Source organism: Mustela putorius, unplaced genomic scaffold, assembly GCF_011764305.1.
Source record: "Mustela putorius furo isolate JIRA1106 unplaced genomic scaffold, ASM1176430v1.1 tig00000174_pilon_pilon_pilon, whole genome shotgun sequence".
Taxonomy (NCBI): domain Eukaryota; kingdom Metazoa; phylum Chordata; class Mammalia; order Carnivora; family Mustelidae; genus Mustela; species Mustela putorius.
Genome location: NW_025421304.1, coordinates 28,043,137 through 28,066,845, shown reverse-complemented (window position 1 = coordinate 28,066,845; position 23,709 = coordinate 28,043,137). Strand labels below are relative to the sequence as shown.

Sequence of the window (23,709 nt, the reverse complement as noted above, 5' to 3'; positions counted from 1 at the left end):
AAAAACAATCCTAATAGCCAAGAATTTCTTTTGAGTTGAGATGATTTATTTTCTACATACCAGGCATGAGCTTGCCGTAGGGGATACTCCCTCTCCCTGTCATCCCGACTTCACATTCATCTTTCACCTCTCTAATCTCACCCCCTTGGTGAAATTTATGTGAGCCACCTCATCCTAAGTGGCTACCCATTCTAATACATCGTTCTGTTTTCCTTTTCTCCATAGAACTCATGGCTACACACATTTTTCTGATTGACATGTTGGTTGATTTATATGTCCACACCACTATAGCCCCAGTATCTTGGCACATAGTAGGTGTCTACTAACTATATGCCCACCTTCTGGAGTGAGGGAGAAGGGGTTAAGTTTCTAAACAGAGTTTCCTGAAACTGGAGTGCGGGAAAGAAATTTGGCCTTGCCACTGGATTAAGAATGCCTACGGGCAGCCCCTAACCCTGAACCTTTATTCTTAAAGCGTTTTAACTTCATACTAACTCTGAGCCGTGGACGTGAGACCCACCCATGGTTAAGAGTTCAGGTTAGGTTTGGGACACTGGGATATTTTCTTTTATCCATAATCACTGGATCAAGGCCTATAAATCAAATAGTTAAGACACAAAACACAAACAAGGTCGTAATTTGTTTCTTCCTGCCCTCTGTTTTTCTTGGCATGGAAAAACTCCAGCTTTTCCTGACTGGGGATGGGTAGTGACACTGGGGGGTGATTCATTAAAAGTGGCCTGAGTAACTGGCCTTTTATTTCTTCTCATTCTTTCCCTTTATTGTCCCAACTCATGTAAGGAAACACATTGAATAAAATAATTCTCCTACTGATAAAGAACTTTCCCTTGACTCTTTGTTCACTTGCAGTTACATGTTCTCAGAATCAAAATCTTGGTGCTAGGGAGGCTGAAGTGGCTAAGAGTGGATGTGATGTGTATTTCTGGTAGAGAAGGAAGGCCATGAGTCCTGGCTTATGGAAGTTCCTTCTTTTGCCTCCTTTTCTCAACAAAGTTTCCTATTTTATTAGGAAATTATTCCAGTCCCCAGGGAACCTGGCAGGAGTTAGGTGAGGCTGTGGGTAAGTCTGAGAATCGTACTTCCCTATTTCTAAATTCAGTGTCACAGTATCAGTACTTTCCTCTCAAATGAGTGCCATTAATGTCAACCATTCCTAAGTCCAGAAGAGAGGAGAAAATATTCAATTTTATATCAAAATATCAAAAAATATTCAATTTAATAATCGTACACATAGATCACAATATTAAGAGAAGTTGCAGAGTATGTTATGTTCATCTTTTACATTATATACTTCTATTTTATTTGAAATTTTAAAATATTTTTTTAAAGTAAGGGATAATCTAAAAAATATGTATAGAAAAAGGCTGGACAATAAGAGACTGAAATGCTAACAACAGCTATCTTGGGGCTGAGGGCTAGGAGTGGATTTTCGTTATCATCTTTATCCCTGTCTACAACTTAACTAGTTCTTTTCACAAATTGTGTATTACTTTTGTGATTAAAAAGAAATAATAATAAAATGTTGTTACATTTAATTTGGTTTGTGTTGTCCCAACCTCCTGTACCTTTCTGTGGAAGTGGAACAATTTATTTTCCAAGAGGTGGGCACAGAAGGACACAAGTGGGACTATGATCGGGGTCAGGGTGAGGCAGTGGAAAAATACCAGTGATGCTTCACCCTCAGCATGGTTCTGGTGAAGGCCACTATTAAGCCACCCCTCCTTCGGTTTCTTTTTCCACCTCCACGTGAAATAATCCCAGTTCCTCTCACCTGCTGTTGTAAATCTGTTGTCAATCTGGGAGCTTGCTCCTAGCGCCTCACGGTCTCTGTGGATTCCTCGGGTAACCAGCTCCTCCGCGGGGGATGCTTCTAGGAAGGGGAGAGTGACAAGATGAATCTGTGGGTCCCTAATGTTCTAAATTGGTGGTTCTTGTCCATTTTTGAGAAGGGGACTCAACAGACAGCATGCCTCCTCCCTACTCAGGCTCTGGGTCCATGAGGGGTCTGGGTAGTGAGAAGGTAGATTATCTTCTACTATGGCTACATGTTAGGTTGGAGACTGTGACTCCGGCATGAGCCCAAGAGGCTTCCTTGTGTCCTAATTAAACAGACTTTCCTACCAATCCTGAGCAGCAGTGGACCAGGCTGCCCTCCTTGTGTGGAGTGAGACAAGAACTTGTGCGTCCTCCCAGGATCATGGTCGTAAAAGACCAGGAAGAAGACACTGACAACTCGTGCCCAGTTTCTCTTCATGTTCTTCCTTCTCCAAGCACAGAAGGAGAAAGGAGGAAAGAGAGGCCTAGAGCATTAGCGTTGATGACCCTCTACAGGAAGGAAATACCTGGAGGGGAAGAAAGTGTTTTCTAAAAAGTTCTTACTATTTCTTGGATTATAGAACACTTCGAGGATATGAAGCGAAGTATGAACCACCACCTCGGAAAAGTGCACATACCTGTTGGACTTTGATATTAGTGGTTTATATCTATCTGTCTTTCCCTTTCTTTTACAACCCCCATTTCCCTGTAAGGACTGTTTCCTGTAAGGACTGCTAATTTCTGCGAAGCCAGCAGGAGGTCAATCAGTGTGCCCCACTTCCCCTTGCTTACAGGTGAGGCATGTGATCCATGCTCATTTCCAGGGCCCTGCTGTTTCAGGAACCAGCACTTGATTTAAAGGAGCCAAATAGGGATGGAGAACTCAGGGTGTGGGAAGACTCCTTTATTCGAAGAGTTCTGAACTGGAGAAAAGCGAAGCTTGAGGCTCTCTAGGGCTATTCTGTCTGACAAGTTCAGAGAGTCTCAAGAATACAGCCCAACAAAATGGAAAGGTGCCCTCAGGACATCATTAAACCCTTGAATCTGGTCATAAATGAAACCTAAACAAAGCCACTTAATTTTCTCTCCATCCCCCCTCCCCAGCTACGTTTCTGTTCTTTGTAACGTATGTGCCCGCATAGAACTTGGCCTCCACTTCCCAGGGGTGGTCAGACTCTGAAGTCCATACCTCCACTGGACCCTCAGAGTTATTTCTGGTAGTGGTGCCCCTTATTAATTTAAAAACTGATCAAGCACTCCAAAAGATTCAGATGCATCTGATAACTGAATCTGCGGCCACAGTACTTGGCTTCTTCACGTTGGCACCATTTCTGCTTAGTAACAACTCGGGAGCCATATTGAAAGCAGAAGTAGCACTGGTGTGTTAGAATGTGGAAAATGCTAGGAGAAAGTGACTCATCCTCTTTTTCTTTTTATACTGTCCACCAGATTTGCAGGTGGAAAGGATTTGAGAAAGAGAAATCCACCCAAACCAAAGAGGATGTGGGAGGGCCAGTTAACCTGCAAAAAGGCACTAGGAATTTGATACAGGGTGATATAGAAAAAGCTCTGGGATAGTAAGAGCTTACATTTTATTAAGCATTTACTCTAGGCTAGAGGTTATACTAAACACCTTACATGCATTATAACCACTAGGTGGTGGGTGCTATCATTATTCCCACTTTGCAGAAGGTAACACTGAGACTGAGAGGGACTGGTCACTCACAAGAGAGTCCCCCAGCTCCACAGCTTGTGGAGCCAGATTCCACATCAAGGAGTCCCGCACTTCCTAACCACCGCGTCCCTCCCGTTTAGCTAAGGACCTGGGTTAGAATCAAGATTCTAGCACTTGCTGGTTGAGCGACCTTGAGTAAATGAGCCTCTCTGAGTTGTCTCACCTGAAAAATTTAGATATTGTATTACGTAACTTCATTTCTTTCAACTCCAACATTTCAACACATTTTTCAAAAATTTCGAGAAATTTAAAAAATCCCCAACTCCCCAAATGAAGATTTGTATAACTGGCCTATGCTTTCCCCCTCAAGACCATATAGATTTGTTTTCTCAAGGATTTAGGATCAAAGGGCTCCTTTGGGTTATGTATTCCTTTGAAATGAATTCAAAGGCATGCATTTTCAAAGTGCAGAGGGAACTGGAAAGCCTTCATCCTTGCTGAGTGAATCAGCATCCCAGGAGCACAGGTGACAAGTCCTGACCCATCCCTTCACTGTCTGATAAGCCCAAAGGTCACAGCTCTGAACTTGACCCCACTTTTCCTTCTTCCTGCGCCTTTTGTGGGTTTTCTGATAAGGTGCCCTAAGTCAGCTGTGACCCTGTTTTCTCTCTCTGCAAACATAGTCCCCAGGGCGTGCACTCTGCCTGTGAGCTCCCCAGCTGCTTCCAGCTCTCCCTCTGCCCACAGCCCTTTAATTGCTGCATTCCAACAAATTAGCCATGTGACAGAAGATTATTTTTAACTTCAATAGAGCAGCTCCCTCTCTTTTAATATATCATGCTTGGCCCACATTCCCTCGGTGAAAAGGGCACCATCGGCTACTTCTGAGAACTTTTAATTACTCCAATTGTTTGCAAACCCCTTAGAAGCTTAGAAAAAAAAAATATATTTCTCTCTCCGTTCCCAGTTTTCCCATTTCTTCTTTAATGGGAGCTGAGGCTGAGTCCAATCTAGGGACTTACCAGCTTCAACAGGTCTCCCCAAATCCTCTCCAGCCCCCTCCCACCTGTTCTCCACGGAACTTTTTTTTTTTTTTTTTAAGTGCAAATCCACTGGGAGGATGAAGGATGGACAAGTTCCAGAGTGACAGGGACTCCCCGACTCAATGCCACAGAGAGCCCAGAAGATAACAGGAATGGAGGGAGGTTTGGTGGCCACAGGAAGACTGAGTGCTCAGCCCCTCCTAGGTCTTGGGATCCTCCAAGAATGTCCTGATAATTGAGCTTGAGCTTCAGTCTGAGCCTTCCAAGTTTGAGAAAACCACCAGAACAGTAAGCATCTCAATGGCCATCACATGGACCAAAGACCCGTCTCCAATTTTTCTGAAAGTCCTAACACCCAGGTACTTCTCTAATCTCAGGAAGCCAAGTGGGCTGTGTGGCCAAAAATGACTGGGATTATATCACCCACCTCCACCCAGAAAGGTATAGATTGAGTTGCATTTAAGTTTGGTTCCCCACCACCACCACCATTTTATTTTACATAAAATAAAATGCTAACATTTTAGTGTATAGGTCAGTGAGTTTTGACAACTGTATCTTCAGAAAGTTCCCTGGTGCCCCTATCCAGTCAATGTGCCCAACCTCAGCAGTTGCTATTCTGATTTCTATCACCATGGATTCAACTTATTTGTCCTTGACTTATCATCATAAAAATGGGATGACAGGGGCACCTGGGTGGCTCAGTTGGTTAAGCGACCACTGTCTTCGGCTCAGGTCATGATCCTAGAGTCCTGGCATCAAGTCCCCCATCGGGCTCCCAGCTCCACAGGGAGTCTGCTTTTCCCTCTCACCTTCTCCTCTCTCATGCTCTCTCTCACTCTCTCTCAAATGGATAGATAATTTTTTTTTTTTTAAATGGGATCATAAAAGGGCACCTGGGTGGCTCAGTGGGTTAAAGCCTCTGCTTTCGGCTCAGGTCATGATCCCAGGGTCCTGGGATTGAGCCCAGCATCGGACTCTCTGCTTGGCAGGGAGCCTGCTTCCCTTCCTCTCTCTCTGCCTATTTGTGATCTCTGTCTGTCAAATAAATAGGTGAAATCTTAAAAAAAAAAAATGGGATCATATGTACTTTATGTGTGTACTTCTTTCTATAATACATCATCTGTATTGTCCTAACATTTCCAATCTGTATGGTGTTTTTCTGTTGAATTTGCAGGAATTTGTGTGTTTGAGCCCCACAATGGGTATAGAGCTGACTTAAAAAAAAAGTATATATATATACATATATATACATATATATATATACCAGAATAAAATCCCTGTCTTCATGGAGCTTCCATTCTAGTGATGGGACAGGAGGAAAAAATAAACAAATAAAAAATGTGTATCATTAATGTAAAATGGGAGAATAAAAGGAGGGGAAGAAAAGATAAATGTATTCTTTTATTTCTATTTATTTAATTTTTAATTTTTTTATTTGTAAGTTTATTTTTTAAAAGGACTATTTATTTGTTAGAGAGAGAGAGCAAGCGCACAAGCAGGGGAAGCACAAGCAGAGGCAGAAGGAGAGGCAGGCTCCCGGCTAAGCAAGGAGCCCAACGTGGGACTCGCCTCCAGAACACTGGGATCATGACCTGAGCGGAAAGCAGACCCTTAACTGAGCCACCCAGGCATCCCTATTTTTATTTTTTTTAAGTTTTGTTTTTTTTTTTTAAGTAATCTCTATACCCAACATGGGGTTCAAACTCATGACCCCAAGATCAAGAGCCACACGATCCACTGACTGAGCTACCGAGGCACCCCACAAATGTGTTCTTTTAAAGCTGCATAAAATACCTATCTCAGAGAAGACACCCAGAAACTGACAGGCCCAAGGAAGGGAACTGGGCAGCTGGGGGAACACGGGCAGAAGAACAAAGTCACCTTCTGCTCTGTGTATCTTCTGAATTTATAAATGATTGAATGTGTTATCTAATCCAGAATTAATGGATATAATTACAATAGTTTTGTTAAGTTGGAAGAAATGTTTGGCAGTATTGCCAAGCACCTGGGCCCTGAAGTTGTGGGAAATGCCTCATGGCGTTTTAATCAGGGCAGGAGGAAAGGGCGGGCTCCCAGCTGTCACTCAGGACAGTCAGGAACCAAGTTGTACCATCACTTGGGTAAGATAAAAGAGCCACTGAGAGGACAGAAGGAAACAAAATGGGTCTTGAGTCACATATGTTTCAAGGGTATTTATAAAAGGCTTAGGCAGCTCCTTCCTAAATTTGAATTAATGTCAAAAGAGAATCATTTCAGGAAGTGTTGAGTTCCTCTCTTCAAACTTTCTGGGACCATCCCACACTGGTATGAATCACATAGACCCAAGTTCATTCACAGGGAACATCTGTGTGGAGGGAAGTGGGGGAGCACAATAAAGAGATCATCTGACACTGAACTTGGACACCTATTGTCTTTTTTCCCAGCTTCCCTCGGGATGTTCATTTCTTTGGTTATATGGGAAGGAAGGTCTATAAAATGCTTATGGTTATTATTTGGGTTTATTCATATAATATGTGAAAATGGCAGTTTGGAAGAGGAGCATGACTGAAATCTGCATTCTTTGTGAATGTTTATATTCCAGAAGCTTTGCAGAGTTGTTGGAAAGTTGCTTTGTGTTTTCTCTCTCCTTGTGGCCTCTAGTCAACCAAACTGATTTAAAAAAAAGGGGGGTTGCCGAGCTGGCTCCCCCTCGTCTACTCGAGATTCTCTCCCTCTCCCTCTGCTCCTCCCCTCATGTGCTCTCTCTCTCAAATAAAGAGATGAAGTATTTAAAAAATAAACAAACAAAAAACAAAATGATAAAAAAAAAGTTCAGCTTCAAATATTAAGTTTATAATTATTTATCTTATCTCAATAAATTACCTCTTTCAAAATCCTACCATTGTTTTCCCTATATTTTCATTAACTTTTAATTGCTTTAATATAGGAATACAACCTTCCTTTAAAAAATAATAGAATGTTGCAGATAAACTTTTTTTTAATAGAAAGCTTCCTCTTTTTTTTTTTAATTTTTAAAGATTTTATTTAGTTATTTGAGAGAGAATGAGTGAGAGAGAGCATGAGAGAGGAGAAGGTCAGAGGAAGAAGCAGACTCCCCAACGAGCTGGGAGCCTGACGTGGGACTCCATCCTGGAAGTTCAGGATCATGACCTGAGTCGAAGGCAGTCGCTACACCAACTGAGCCACCCAGGTGTCCTGCAGATAAACTTTTGGTTCTCCTTAGTAATTTTCCATAATGCTAATTTAACTGGCTTCGAGTGTGGCTGGCAAATAATTACTATATCATAGTGATCCTAATACACAGCAAAGTATGAGAATCACTTGTCTAACTGATATAGGACCCCAATGTTCTTGGAAACTCAATACTAGAAATGACGGGAAATACATATTTAAAAAATATAATAAATGGTTTTCCTTCTTTAAGTGAAGGGTAAGATTTGCCTTTCAAGATGGATTGCATTTTAGCCAAAATGTTTCAGTGAACTTTTGGATTGTGCAAATAAAAAGCTAATATGCCATTCTAGAATGGAGACAATGAGATGCTAAGATTGTCATATAAAAGTTGTCATTGTTGTGGGCATGTTGCATTTCTGTTAGAATATTAAGATATGGCTGGAGACTGGGGATTGAGGAAGAACTGATTAAAGAAGTTTCTTGGCTAGGGAAGAGAGGCCCATAAAAAAGACCCGTGGCAAAGAGTCAGGCTGAGACTTTGAGGACCGTGTTATCCAACATGGTAGCTATCAACCACATGTGGTTATTTAATTCTAAATGTAAGTGAATTGAAATGAAATCAGATTAAAAGTTCAGTCCCTCAGTGATGGTAGCCACAATTCAAGTGCTCACCAGCCACATGTAACCAGCGGCTACCATACTGGGTGCAAATATAGAACATGTCCCTCATGAAAGAAAGCTCTATGGGACAGTGCTTCCCTAGAAATCATTTTACATGGTTTTACCTAGCAGCTAGTTTTAAATTTTTATTCACAAAGTATAATTACTTGCTTTACTACCAAGTCATCAACAAAGTTTTAAAATAATAGTAAGAGCTAACATTCATTGAATACTTATGTAATGGTCAGTTTTCTTGGTTGCAGACAACAGGTTTCACTCTTGTTATTTTAAGCACAAAGAGATTTACTGAAGGGTATGGCTAGCTAACAGAACTATTTGGAAAGTTAAGAAATACACTCTAGGGGCACCTGGGTGGCTCATGGGTTAAAGCCTCTGCCTTCGGCTCAGGTCATGATCCCGGGGTCCTGGGATCAAGCCCCACATCGGGCTCTCTGCTCAGCAGGGAGCCTGCTTCCCCCTCCCCGCCCCCACCTGCCTCTCTGCCTACTTGTGATCTCTGTCTGTCAAAATAAATAAAATTTAAAAATCTTAAAAAAAAAAAAGAAATACACTCTAGGCTAAACATCCAGGAATGACTCCAAAATTATACTACAGAACTGGGCAGCCTCTGCCACCATCCAGAAGATTCAGAACTGCTAAGTTGTCACCAACAGCTGCTGGCTCCAGAATCATGTTGCCTTTGCCATGATCAACACCAGGAAAATGGATGCTTCACACCTGCCCCTCCACAGAGTTCATAGCTTTGAAGTCTCACACAAATGGCATCTACATCACAAACAGAATCCGAGCTGAAGGGAGCTTGAGAAGCGTAGTGTTTAGCTTTCTATTTTCTGCAGTTCCAAAAGCAAGGTTAGAAAGGGGTTGGAATGGATTTTGAGAGAAGCAGCCGAAAGTATCTGTCACAACTTGCCCTGTGCCAACTCCAGTAAACATGCCTGATCTCATTTCATTCTTACAAGAATTCGGTGAGGAAGGCCCTATAATTATCCCCATTTGACAGATGAGGACACTAACTACAGTAAATGGTGGGACTCACAGTATGAATTTAGTTGTGCTTTTGGAAGTTAAAGGAGCCCTCTGTCCACTCCTGGAAAGAACTAAAGGGAAGCAGGAAAGGGAAGAAGCCAGGACGGAAGATGACAACCCACGAGAATAAAGCAGCAGTCCCAAGGTGACAAAGGACAGCCAGAATGAATCTGAGAACTCAGGAGTGGTGCCAGATTCATGCCAGATTTCAGAGTCCCTACTCTCCCTGCAAAGTCCATGCTGCCCCCAGTGGGAAGAACCAGAACTTACAGACACATGACAAAGACAGAGAACACTTCTCTGGTTTCAAAGGTCCCAGTTGCATCTGTGACACAGAACAGAAGGCAAAAGTAAAGAACTCAGCAGGGAAGGCTTCCAGAAGGAGGTGAGTTTTCAGTCAGTTTTAGAGAAGAGAAGTGTTAGCTTACCTACTGCAGTCAGAAGGCAGAGGGTTTCCGATGAAAGAACTTCTAAGTCTCCTGCCAGGACTACAGCCACTGTAGCAAATCAAAGGAATGTCCTTGACTGAGGAGGAAAGAGGTGGCTCAGTGTTTAGGAGAAAACAATAAAATAATCTGTGGGGAAGGGAATTGATTGCAGGATAAAATCACATGAACCCCGCCCCATGATTATAGTAATCTTAAAATATTAATATTAATAAAGTATAGTTTGAAATTCAATTTGGAGCAAAATGAAAACCTCAGAGAGTGAACCCAGAAATTTTCTTTTTTTCTTTCTTTCTTTCTTTTTTTTTTTTAAAGATTGGTTTATTTATTTGAGAGAGCACAAGTTGGGTAAGGAGCAGAGGGAGAAGCAGACTCGAGTGGGGTGAAGGGCAGAGAGAGGGGGAGAAGCAGACTTTCCGCTAAGCAGAGAGCCGGATGCCGGGCTCAATCCCAGGACTCTGGGATCAAGACCTGAGCCGAAGGCAGATGCTTAACTGAATGAGCCACCCAGGTACCCCAAGAACCCAGAAATTTTCTAACAAACACTCCAAGTTGATCTGTCTTGATTTGCCGTCACAAGGGCTGGTCCCAGCTCCAGTTCTCCTTCCCTGGGAAAAAGCCCAAGCTTCTGGTGCCTCAGGTCTGGCGCTCCTTTGCCATATTATTCTTTTCCTGGAGACATTCTAGTAGGATCACGAGATAACCATGTCAGGGAGAAGAATGAATCTCAAGGAAATGGGTCGCTTGGTGCTGAGAGCTTCAGGAGCTTTGAGAAAGCAGAGCCAGCATCACAGAAATGTGGTAGAATGTGTGATTCTTACTTTGCTTAAGCTTATAATAAACAATATTATTATAACATATACTAACTTTTATTTAATTAACTAAATTATAACTAACAATATTTAGTTAATAATAAACAATATTATTAACTAACATTCTATCAAGCCTCCCCATCTGCTAGGTCCTAGGCTAAGCAAGTTAATACTGCTTTATATCATTTAACCCTCGCAACAATTACTTATACTAGAGTCTATTAATATTCCCATTTTACAAACAAGGAAACTGTGGCTTAAGAGGTCTCACAGCTAAGAACTGGACTCTGTGGCCCATACATCTAGCCATCCTGCTATGGTGCCTTGATTTCTTCTTTGTTAATTGTGTTTCCCTAGTATTTTTCACATGTTATGTTTATTTACTCATTGCCTCTTCCCTCCTCCAAAAACTGGAAGTTTCTTAAATGTGATGATCCAGTCTAATTCATCTTTTGATACCCTTATCCTCAATACCCGACAAAGATTAGCACATAGTGAGTGCTTCATATATGTGAGCTAGACAGCTTTGTGACATAACAGCCACTCACTTTATATAGTTAAACACACTGACTCTCTGTAGATCTTCACAGCTTCTGGATAACAAGTTGGTGATGTGTGTCCTCTCCATTCATATAGTGTCATGGTCAAGGGTAAGGGGCTTGGAGCCAGATAGTTATAGGTTTGAATCCTGCCTCAGGCACTTATTAGTGGTATAACTTTAGGCAAATGTTAAAAGAAAAAAAAAGTTATAATTTATAAGGGGTTATCTATAAAAGGTTATCTCTTGGGTCATAAAGAAACAGCTGGAAAAGTTTATGATTCAGATGCTTAAAAATAATGTACATGTGGAGGCACCTGGGTGGCTCTGTTGGATGAGCATCCAACTCTTGATTTTGGCTCAGGTCATGATCTCAGGGTCACAGGATCAAGCCCTGTGTGGGGCTCTGTGCTCAGCAGAGAGTTTGCTTGTCCCTCTTCTTCTGCTCCTCCCCCTGCTCTCTGTCTCTCCCTCAAATAAATAAACACATTTAAAAACTATGTATATGTGTATGTAAAAGCACATGAAAAGATGCTCAACATCACTAATCATCAGGGAAATGCAAATTAAAATCATGGTAAGATATCACCTCATTCCTGTCAAAATGGCTATTATCAAAAAGATAAGAAATATCAAATATTGAGCCACCTGGGTGGCTCAGTTGGTTAAGCATCTGCCTTTGGCTTAGGTCATGATCTAAGGGTCCTGAAATCGTGACCCGCATTGGGCTCCTAGCTCAGTGAGTGGTTAGCCTGCTACTCTCTCCCTCTACCCCTCCCCTGGCTCATGCACTCTCTTTGTCTCTCTCCCGCAAATAAATAAATAAATAAATAAAATCTTAAAAAAATAAAAAAAGAAATAACAAATGCAGGCAAGGCTTTAGAGAAAAGGCAACCCTCATGCACTGTTGGTGGGAATGTAAATTAGGACAGCCACCGTGGGAAACAGTATGGGGCTTCCTAAAAATAAAAAATAGAACTGCAGTATAATTCAGCAATCACATTTCTAGTTATTTATCTCAAGAAAATTAAAATACTAATTTGGAAAGACATATGCACGCCTATGTTCACTGCGGCATTATATACAAGAGCCAAGATTTGGAAGCAACCTAAATGTCCACTGATAGATGAATGAATAAACAAGATGTGGCATATACACGTAATGGAATATTACTCAGCCACAAAAAGAATGAACTCTTGCCTTTTGTGACAACACTTGTGGATCCAAAGAGTATTACACTAATAGAAATTAGAGAAAGACAAATACTAAATGATTTCACTTATATGTGGAATCCAAAAATCACAACAAATGAACAAATAAACCAGAAACAGATTCACAGATACAGAGAACCAACTGATCATTACCCAAGGGGTAGGGAGTGGGAACGGACAAAATAGGTGAAGGAGATTAAGAAGTACAAACTTCCAGGTGTGCCTGGGTGGCTCAGTGGGTTAAGCGACTGACCACTGATCTCAGTTTAGTTCTCACAGTTGTGAGTTCAAGCCCCACGTTGAACTTAAAAAAAAAAAACAAAGAAGAAGTACAAACTTACAGTTACACAATAAATAAGACATGGGAATGTAATGTACAGCATAAGGTATATAGTCAATAATACTGTAACAACTTTGTATGGTGACAGATGGTAATTAGATTGATGTGGTGACCATTTTGCAATGTATAAAAATATCGAATCACTATGTCGTATACCTGAAACTAAAATGATATTGTATTTCAATTATTCTTTAATTAAAAATATGTATTTGATAAAAGTGGTAGATGGGTGGGTTCTAAGAGGAGCCCAGTGTCTTCCTAGAGTAGTTAGCAGCCTGCTGACCGACTCAGTCTCCTCCTATTAAGAAAGATGGAGCAGCAAGAACAGGGACTTGCTGGGGTTAAATGTTAACTTGCTTGTGTTTATTTCTCTACAACTGTCTGCTGTTTAATTTGGCCAACCCAGTGAAGATTCTTTGGTAAGCCTGTGTGTAATTTCTAAACACCAGACCTACGACCTTTATACACACGCTAAACATTTATAGAACAGGAGAGTTCTTCTTTTTCTCCATCAGTGAATTGAATAAACAACAACATCCTCCCCTCTCCCCCCAAAAGAGTATTCTTTGATCTACACTAAAGATATATTGGTAATAATTCATCCTGATCAGCAAAGGATTGTAAAGCAGATTCGTTGATAAGCCAATTAATTTCAGAGCACACTGGAGCTTGTTTCTTCCTGATACTGATTTATATTCTCAAAGCCATAGAATGTTAGAGCTGAAAAGAGACCTTTTAAGATTATCTCTTCAAATCTTCTGATTTTAATGGATGAGAAAATGGAGCGCTCCAGAGAGGAAAGTTTAGACAAATGTTAATAAAGAACCATATAGGAAATGCTTTGTCACAATTTCTACATCATTTTAAGCTTTCTGTGGTTATTGTTTTTTGTCTCTGTTTTAATCTGGTGATCAAAATACATTATTTGGGCCTGGAATTGGAAATCTGTGGACACTAATCCTCAATTTTGTGCTGACGTCAGAGATATTTGAGAATCACTGCTGCCCCCTGCTGGAAATTTAAATCTCACAGATTCTCAAGGTTATACGAATTTTTTAACAGTCAAAAAAATTATAAAAGTAGTATTTCCTTAAGTCAGTAAGTTTAAATAGCATAAAGGGGTATGAAGAGAAGAGTTAAACTTGCCCCCCTTCCCAGTGATAACTGTCATTAACGATTTTATTGAACGTTCTTCCATAATTTTTTTTAAAGATTTTATTTATTTATTTAAGAGAGAGACAGTAAGAGAAAACACAAGAGGGGAGAGGTCAGAGAGAGAAGGAGACTCCCCTTGGAGCTGGGAGCCCGATGTGGGACTTGATCCTGGGACTCCAGAATCATGACCTGAGCCGAAGGCAGTTGCTTAACCAGCTGAGCCACCCAGGCACCCTCTTCCATAATTTTTTAACTTACATATTTGTATATATCTACACATACGTGCAGATATGTGCATTGTTCTCTGTCAAATGGATAAGTAAAATCTTAAAAAAAAAATGTTGGGGCGCCTGGGTGGCTCCGGTGGGTTAAGCCTCTACTTTTCGGCTCAGGTCATGATCTCAGGGTCCTGGGATCAAGCCCCCCATCGGGCTTTCTGCTCAGCAGGGAGCCTGCTTCCCCCTCTCTCTCTGCCTGCCTCTCTGCCTACCTGTGATCTTTCTCTCTGTCAAAGAAATAAAGAAAATCTTAAAAAAAAAAAAAAAAGTTGTGTGTTCTTCCAGCTGAGCCAGCCAGGTGCTCCCAGGCACCCCCCAGAGGCTCCTGTCTTGAACATTTTTGTTTTGTTTAGTTTTTAACAGAGATCGCAAGTAGGCAGAGAGGCAGGAAGCAGACACCCTGCTGAGCAGAGAGCCTGATGTGGGGCTCGATCCTAGGACCCTGGGATCATGACCTGAGTCAAAGGTAGAGGCTTTAACCCACTGAGCCACCCAGGCGCCCCTTGAACATCTTTTTAAAGCAGTATATTGACAACCTCTTTCTTTTTTTTAGATGGGAGAATAATGGTCCATTGCTCAGGTGTATCATAAATTATTTGTTCAGTCCTCTTTTGATAGACTAAAAATGTAAATCTCTCTAAGAGCAGGGGACTTACCATTTTTTTGTTGTTACTGCTGTCTCAATAAAATTTACTTAATAAGTAACTGCACATTTTCCTAGTTTTAAGTAGTTCTCTGCTTAAAAATGTTGCCCTAAATACACTTGTGCCTGTATTAGAGGGTACTGGATAAGATCTAGGTGGAAGTACAGGTTCAAGGGCATGTGAATTTTAAGTGTTGATAGATACTGCCAAATGAGTACTTTTGATGAAGTTTAGTAATTCTATAATTTCCATACCTGATTGGGCATCAAAGCCAGACACTCCTAGAGAATTAATGGAACATAGCTCTTTTCTGCACATCCCTTCTCTGTTTTAATTCAGTAGTGGGGGGGGGGTTCCAGAAATATTTAAAGACCCCGCCTCCGACTATGATTCCTGTGCACACTCAGAATGGCAATTGCTACCTAATGTACCCATGTCTTGCTACACTGCTGCAGAGGGGAATGTGCTCTTATATCCCAACCTTCATGTGGTAACTCATTTGTTATTCACCTGATGCTTATCTAGTGCCTACTGTGTGCAAGACCCTGTGCTCGCTCAACCACAGACAAGATGGTGCAGGGGGTGTGGCACAGATTTCAACACTGCCTTGGGTGGTGGTGCTGGGGGCGAATGGGTGAGTTTGTTGTTGTATGCGTTGGCCAGGGGCTGGGGTTTGGGGAGGGAGCACCATGTGGGTGAAACTTGGGAATCCTGCAGTACTACAGTGGCAGGAATTTTTAAAAGGGCCAGCCCTGCCCTCGGTGACATGTATGTGTGTTTAACAAAAATGGAGTGGCCGCACAACTTCTGGGTCTTCTTAGGCAAGAGCTCCTGGGGGTCACCACAAACTGAGGCGTGGGGCGCAGCCCAGGCCTTTCCCTCTGGGCCCTTCTAAGCCAGATAAAATATCATGCAGATGCAACACACGTGGGAAATGCGCCATGGACAGCCAACAGATGGCAGTCATAAAAAGAGATGACAGATTCCACCGTCATTCACGACCCACCCAAATGTCACGTCCGCTGGCTCTTTCCCCGGCAGTTCCTGCCCAAGCAGGTGTTGTTTTCATGTACTCCACGGCAGTTAAAATATAACAACAGAAAAAAAATCCACAAAAAATAAAACTAACAACTAAAAACCAAAAAACCAAACTTACTCCTGCTCCCCGAGGCTTACTAATTCAGAGCTTCTCACCACCTTATTGCATGACCCCAGAAAAAATGAAATTGGTCTCTACTTCATGGCATACACGACATCAAATCCAGGTGGATGAAAGACAAATGTGAAGGCAAAAATCTATAGCTTTTTAGAATTTATCAAAATAGGAGTGCCTGGGTGGCTCAGTGGGTTAAAGCCTCTGCCTTCGACTCCGGTCATGATCCCAGAGTCCTGGGATCGAGCCCCGCATCTGGTTCTCTGCTCAGCAGGGAGCCTGCTTCCTCCTCTCTTTCTGCCTGCTTCTCTGCCTACTTGTGATCTCTGTCTGTCAAATAAATAAATAATATCTATCTATCTATCTATCTATATATATATATCAAAATATCTTCTTGACTTCTGAATAGGAAAGGATTTAAGCCACTAACAGCCTTCAAGACAAAGGAAAAATGATAAAGAGAATGATTCAGTGACACTAAAGTTATACATTGTAATTCATAAATAGATTATGTAGAGTTTGACAGATAAACCACAGAGTGAGAGAAGATAGTTGCAACAAATGTAACTATATGCTCATCAGCTTGTTGCAACACTAAACTACCACAGCAGTACTCAATGGTACTACTTTGGAAAACAGTTTGGCGTTGGCCCTTAAACACCACTGGCCACGTATACACAGATGTACACTTAATATTTTTTCTTACAACTTTCTCTTATAGTTTTCTTAATAACATTTTATTTTTCTCTGGCTTATTTTATTTTAAGAATACAGAATGTAATATACATAAAATACAAAATATGCGCTGACCAATAGCTTATTTTATATCGGTAAGGCTTCTGGTCAACAGTAGGCTATTAGTTAAGTTTTGGGGGAGTCAAAAGTGTTCGGCGGATTTTTGACTGCATGGGGGTCAGTGTCCTTAACTTTGCATCATTGAGGGGTCTACTATAGTTCACAATTAAAAGTAAAAAGAGAAGAAACCAGTGCCTAAGAACGTGTATCTCCTTCTACATTTTAAAGTTGACATCTAAAAGTTTCCATCTTATTTACCTTTTTTATTACTTGAACAATAATGCTTGTAGCATACTTATTTGTAATTGCCCCAAATAGGAAACAACCCACATATCTATGGACAATGAATAAACAACTTGTGGATTATCATATAATGGAACAATACTCAGCAATAAAAAGGAATGACATGGGTGAATCTCAGAAACACTGTAATGCAAATGAAGTTAGACACAAAGAGTACCTACTATATGATTCTGTTTATATGAAATTCAGAAACAGACAAACTAAGATGTTTGAAATTCAAACAGTGGTTGGTGGAGGGTGAATGTCTAGAAAGGGGCATAAGGGAACATCCTGGGGGTACTTCAGCATGCATTTAACTAATGCAAAAGATGTACTTTCTGACATATTACAGATCTTAACATTTAAAAATAGAACTGTGATATCACTGCCATAAATACACCCAAGGAAATACAAGTACCATACTGATTTGATATCCACCATCATCCATTTAAAAATGAAAAAATATGGACAGGCCCTTCTTGAACAGTCATACTTCTTTTTTTAATTTTTTATTTTTTATAAACATATATTTTTATCCCCAGGGGTACAGGTCTGTGAATCAGTCATACATTGTAATAAACATTTTTTTTTCTTAAGTAAGCTCTATCCCCAATGTGGGGCTTGAACTCACCACCCTGAGATCAAGAGTCACATGCTCAACTCGCTGAGCCAGCCAGGCGCCTAACAGTCATACATTGTAAATCATTCTTTTTCTCCTTGAAATCTATGTCTCCAACCAGATATTACTCTAAAGTAACATGGTTTTATGTCTGAAAGTCCTCTATTCATCATCTGTTACTCTGCAACAACATATGACCATATACTTTTTGTTGCCTTTGAAGTCTTAAAAAATAAACTATTGCCACAAGGCTTTTTTTTTCCCCTTCTTAATTTATTTGTCAGAGAGAGAGCACAAGGACGGGGAGCGGCAGGCATTGGGAGAAGGAGGGTCCCTGCTGAGCAAGAGGCCCATTGTGGGACTCGATCCCGGGACCCTGGGATCATTACCTGAGCCAAAAGCATGTGCTTAATCAACTGAGCCACCCAGTCGTCCCTCACCGCATGACTTTAAATATTAATTTTCTCTGAGTTTAAGCTAGCATTATAAGCAACCTAAAATTATATCCATTGAAAATTCACCTCTCAGGGTGGCTGTGTGGCTCAGTTGGTTAAGTGTCTGACTTTTTTTTTTTTTTTTAAAGATTTTATTTATTTATTTGACAGACAGAGATCACAAGTAGGCAGAGAGGCAGGCAGAGAGAGAGGAGGAAGCAGGCTCCCTGCTGAGCAGAGAGCCCGATGCGGGGCTCGATCCCAGGACGCTGAGATCATGACCCGAGCCGAAGGCAGCGGCTTAACCCACTGAGCCACCCAGGCGCCCCAAGTGTCTGACTTTTGATACCAACTCCCTTCCCCAGGTCTTGATCTCAGGGTTGTGAGTTCAAGTTCTGCATTGGACTCCCTGGTGGGCATGGAGCCTACTTAAAAAAAAAAAAATCATCTTTCAATGAAATTAATGAGGGAGTAGTTAATGGGACCTTAATTAGTCTTTTTTAAAAAAAAAAAAGACTTTATTTATTTATTTGAGGGAGAGCAAGTGAGAGACTGCATGAGCAGGGGTGGGGGACAGTGGGCAAAGGGAGAAGGAAAAGCAGACTCCCTGCTAAGCAGGGAACCGGACTTGGGGCTCAATCCCAGGACCACAGGATCAAGACCTCAGCCAAAGGCAGATGGTTAAGTGACTGAGCCACCCAGGTGCCGTGGGACCTTAATTAGTCTTAAACTATGCTGTATTTGTATCCAAACTCAGTTTCGAACATCATAACATACACCTCGGTGAGATGCAGATGGTATGCTTTATCTTTGGCAAGGTGGGAGAAAGCTGATTGGGAAAAGGAGACTGGGAGGCTCTCTGACACTTGTGTAGTCTCAGTCCATTTTAAGCAAGATAACACATGAAGGCTGATCCCCCTTGAAAAGTGTTCATGCTTAGGGATTTGTGTCATTCCAGTTTGAAGACCACCAGTTTAGAATGTGTGGAGATGGAATTCTGGTGCAGATTTGTCTGACTCCCACCCTAGATTCTTTCGACTGCCCCTATACAATCCTAATTTATTCCTTGTCACTTCGACCTAAAAAAACTTTTTAAAAGAATATTTATATGCCGGGGGAGGGCTGGGGGCAGTTCTAGAAGTAATACATCAATCACCATTGCTCTAAATTAAAATACATTAATTTGCTTAGAGTGGCTCATGGAATGCAGAAAAACATTTATGTTTACCAGTTTATTAAAATATATGATTAAGAATAGAGATGAACATCCAGCTTGAGAGATACACAGGGCAAGGTCTGGGAGGGAGCCCAGCACAGGAGCTTCCATCTTGATGGATTGAGGTATGTCACCCTCCAGTTACATGGATGTGGTCACCAACTTGGAAGCTCTCTGAACCCCATACTACGGGATTTTTATGGAGGCCACATCATAGGCATGAGAGATCATTAACTCCATTTTCAGCCCTTCTCCCTTCCCAAGAAAATAGCAGAAGGGGAGGAAAATTTCAAGCTTCTAATCATGGCTTGGTCTTTCTGGTGACCAGCTCCCATCTAGGAGCCATCTTGGAGCCCACCCAGAGTTATCTTCTTAGAACAAGAGATGCTCCTAGTGCTCTTAGCACTTAAGAAATTAGCAGCATTTTAGGGCTGCCCGGGTGGTTGAGTGGGTTGGGCCTCTGCCTTTGGGTCAGGTCATGATCTAAGGGTCCTGGGATCGAGCCCCGCATTGGGCTCTCTGCTCAGTGGGGAGCCTACTTCTCCTTCTCTCTCTGCCTACTTGTGATCTCTCTCTCTGTCAAATAAATAAAATAAAAATCTAAAAAAAATTAGCAGAGTTTTAGAAACTCTGTGCCAGGAACCAGGGAGACACACACACACACACACACACACACACACACACTCTATTTTCTACTATCTCACAGTGTACCCCTTTAAAGATTTCACATATAAGACTGGAAAAGTCCTTCTCTAGGCATGAAGTGTTTAGGCTCTGCAGGTTTCTTCAACCTCTTGAGTCAGGGATCATGGTAAGGTTTCATAAAGGGTAACGTTTATTGAGGATCTTTCCCCCCTACTCACTGTAGAAAATTAGAAAAATATAGAAAGTTCTAAGGAAGAACAAATTTGAAATCTCTTGTTCTATTGTGATTAATATAAATAGATCTGGATTTAAAATCAGACTTAGACATAAATCCATTATAATGTCTTGGGCAAGTAACTTAACCTCCTGGAGCCTCAGTTTATTCATCTCTAAAACTGGCATAATAATGACCTTTCTGTAGGATTTTGATGAAGATTAAATTAAATAACAGCATTTATTTACCCTAGCATGGTAAGTGATAAATAGTAAATGGTCAAAGAAATATTTTACAGGGATGCCTGGGTGGCTCAGTGGATTGAGCCTCTGCCTTCGGTTCAGGTCATGATCTCAGGGTCCTGGGATTGAATCCCACATCGGGCTCTCTGCTCTGCAGGGAACCTGCTTCCTCCTCTCTCTTTGCCTGCCTCTCTGCCTACTTGTGATCTCTGTCTGTCAAATAAATAAATAAATAAATAAAATCTTAAAAATTTTTTTACAGATTGTAACTTCCATAAATGTGTGGTCACATTATGTTTCTACCCCTTTTATTTTATCTTGAGCATGAACTAGTCTTTGAGCACATAATTATTTATTTTTATGGGAGGGGCATAATTTTTATCCCAGAATAAAATTCCTTAAAATGAACACTCCATGACTTATTTAGTAATATTATTACTGGCTCTAGTTCTCATTTACACTCTAAGTAAGGCTGCAAGTAATCAAAACCCATGCATTTAAATCTTGGTGCTCATTTACAATGATTTCCATAGAACTGATTTTTAAGCAACAGATGTTTTTATGGCTCTTGTTCTTTTGTAGTTTCGTTTAGTTTTGTCTTCTTGAATTCTTCCCTGGAAAGGTTTTACAGATTTACACTTTCACCAGCATTGACTTAAAGTGCTTGTTTCACAGCATCCTCCCTGACACTGGGTATTACTATTTTTTTCCCCTAGGCTTGCTGACTTAATTAACATATATCAGGCTCATTTCATCTTCACTACAACCCATGAAGTGTCCATTTGGTAGTCCATACTCTTAACCAGGTGGGGGAAACAAGATCACTAGAGGGTAAGTTCTTACCCAAGCCAGTAAATTATTAGGCCAGGAAAAGCCTGTTCATCAATAACTTGCTGACTGTAGCTTTTCCCCTATACCACCCTGCCTCCTGCTGGTGTCCAGAGGGAGGGCAGAAAGCACTGAAGTTCTCAAAACAGAATCTTTATCAGAGCTGGGATGTTTGTGGTGAGTGGAGAGTGATGTCAGGACAACCACACGATGGTGGGACTTTGAAAAATGAGGAGAAAATTCAGCAAGCTTTAGACTTAATATTTATGTGCTTTACGTAAGTTATAGCTTAATTTTAAAAAAGGAAAATGAGAATTTTAATAGAAAAGAGGAGGAAAGACTTTTCAGACAGACAGTGGATAAGCTCATAGAAATAGCTTACACTTACTGAGCCCATACAACCAGCCAAGCCCTCCACGAAGGACACTGGAAATAATAACTCAATTTTTATACAATCCTCATGAGGCACCTCTGTTATTTGTGCTTGACAGATAAGAAAACAGAAGTAAAGAGAGACGGTTAAGCAATTTTTTAAAAAATGTATGTATTTGAGAGAGAAAGAGAGCATGCACTTGAGCAGGAGAAGGAGCAGAGGCAGAGAGACAAGAAAGCTTCACAGTGAGCTCAGAGCCCAAAGCAGGGCTCAGGGTTCAGTCCCAGGACTCTGATATGAAGACCTGAGCCTAAACCAAGAGTCAGACACTCAACTGACTGAGCCACGCAGGCACCCCAATGGTTAAGCAATTTGTTCAAGTTTACATGGCTAACAAGATGAAGAGTCAGAATGCAAGGCAGGTAATTTGGCTCCTGGTTAAGACAGACAGGTTGGGATGGCATAACAGCCAAAATCACCAAAGGTCTGTCAGACTTAGAGGCCTCTTTGTTTTCTGGAAGGTCTACAACATAGAGATTTTGACAGACCAGGATTTTATACAGATTCAGGTCTGTGCGTAACTAATTCAAGGGTCTAGCATGTGATTTCACAACCTCAGTGATGTTGCCACCTGCCCTCCTGAGTTGTCCTCTAGTAGTCCCAAACTGGATCTTTGCTTTTTCTAATCCAGTGAAACAGGTAGAGAAGGCTCAACCAGTTACTGGACCTCTCAGAGAGGGGGCAAACCATTCCCACAACCAGATTTCTCTATTTGGTCCACGTGCTGGGTCATGAACTCCAAGAGCATCAAAGTAATCTATAGGCGATTCTCATGCTATGTCCCCACTTCCTTCCTACACTGACTCCACGCCCACTCAGTCCTCTGAAAATGCTCCTTGATCATTCATCCTGCCCACCTGTGGAAGATATGGACAATGATGTATCCAGTGAAGGAATGGGAATGGACTTTCCAAGGTCTTTGTGTCAAACCCATCACAGAAATGGAGGGGGGAAAAAGTAAGTATAGTTTAGGAATGTGTCAAGCAAGGCGAGGGCTGTAAGTGGATTTGGAACAGGAGGTGGACGAGAAGAGAACTTGGAGAAGGAGAGAGGGACCATGAATTTTTTTTTTTTTTTGAAGTCCTCTCCAGGACATAAAGGGAGAAAAGAACTCAGGGAAGATGTCCTGTGTAATCATAAAATTATGTAGTCAGCTGTTCTGTACCTAGAAAATCATGACACAAATACATAAGAAATGGGAGGCAGCCCGAAGAATGTCACTATTTCAGTAAATAGAGTTTCCTGGTGTGTAATTAAATTGCAGTAAATATAATTTGCTAATGGTATGGTTTTTCAATGTGTACCAAAAGCCTTCCTCATGTGCTTAGTCAAATCCAACTTCAAGAAATATGTCAGGCCCTGAGCTAGGTTCCAGGATGTAGGGTGGACAGACAGGGTATCTACTTCCCAAAGCAGCTAACTCTAGATCATGTATCAGGAAGGATGAACTATGAGATGATAAGCAGGGAGCACTGAGATGTTTAAACTGTCCCAGAAAGTCAAGAATGGTTGAAATTCTCTTCAATGAGGCTTGAAGGACAAGAAGGAGTTAGGCTAGAATAGACAAGATAAGGCTCCGTGGCAATTGAGTAGCAAGCAAAAAGGAAGTGACAGAAATTGTGCATAGACACATGTGAGCACAAAATGATGTTGGCAAATAGGCAACCTCTTCAAGCTGTGAACATCATGTTAAGGCATCTGCAGCTTGTTCAAAAGCAAAAGGGAACTGACAAAGAGTAACAAGTGAAATATTTTGATGTGCGTTCTACTGTGTATCTTTTGGTTCACTAATTCCATGTTAAGGAAATAATTATAAATTTGTGCAACGGTACTGTTAAAAGTATGTTTCTAATATTGAGATTGTCTAATATCAGAAAATTTTGAAATAACCTGAACATCTTATATTAGGGGCTTAAGTGAAGAAAACTTTGGTTCACCTACACATGAGAATGGTATGTAGCTGTTAAAGATACTGTGGAAAAAATATTT

The 23,709-nt window shown here is 41.2% G+C and overlaps 1 protein-coding gene across 1 annotated transcript in view; it reads right to left on the bottom strand.

Annotated features, from left to right (window-relative positions):
- Positions 1-1,774: 1,774 nt before the first annotated feature.
- The window catches only part of NIP7 (nucleolar pre-rRNA processing protein NIP7), a 58,172-nt gene continuing 36,237 nt past the window's right edge, over positions 1,775-23,709 (bottom strand). Inside the window, exon 5 of the mRNA XM_013052277.2 lies at positions 1,775-1,891. Within this exon, the coding sequence (XP_012907731.1) occupies positions 1,832-1,891 (60 nt within the window). The 3' untranslated portion in view covers positions 1,775-1,831. The remainder of the gene's footprint in view (positions 1,892-23,709) is intronic.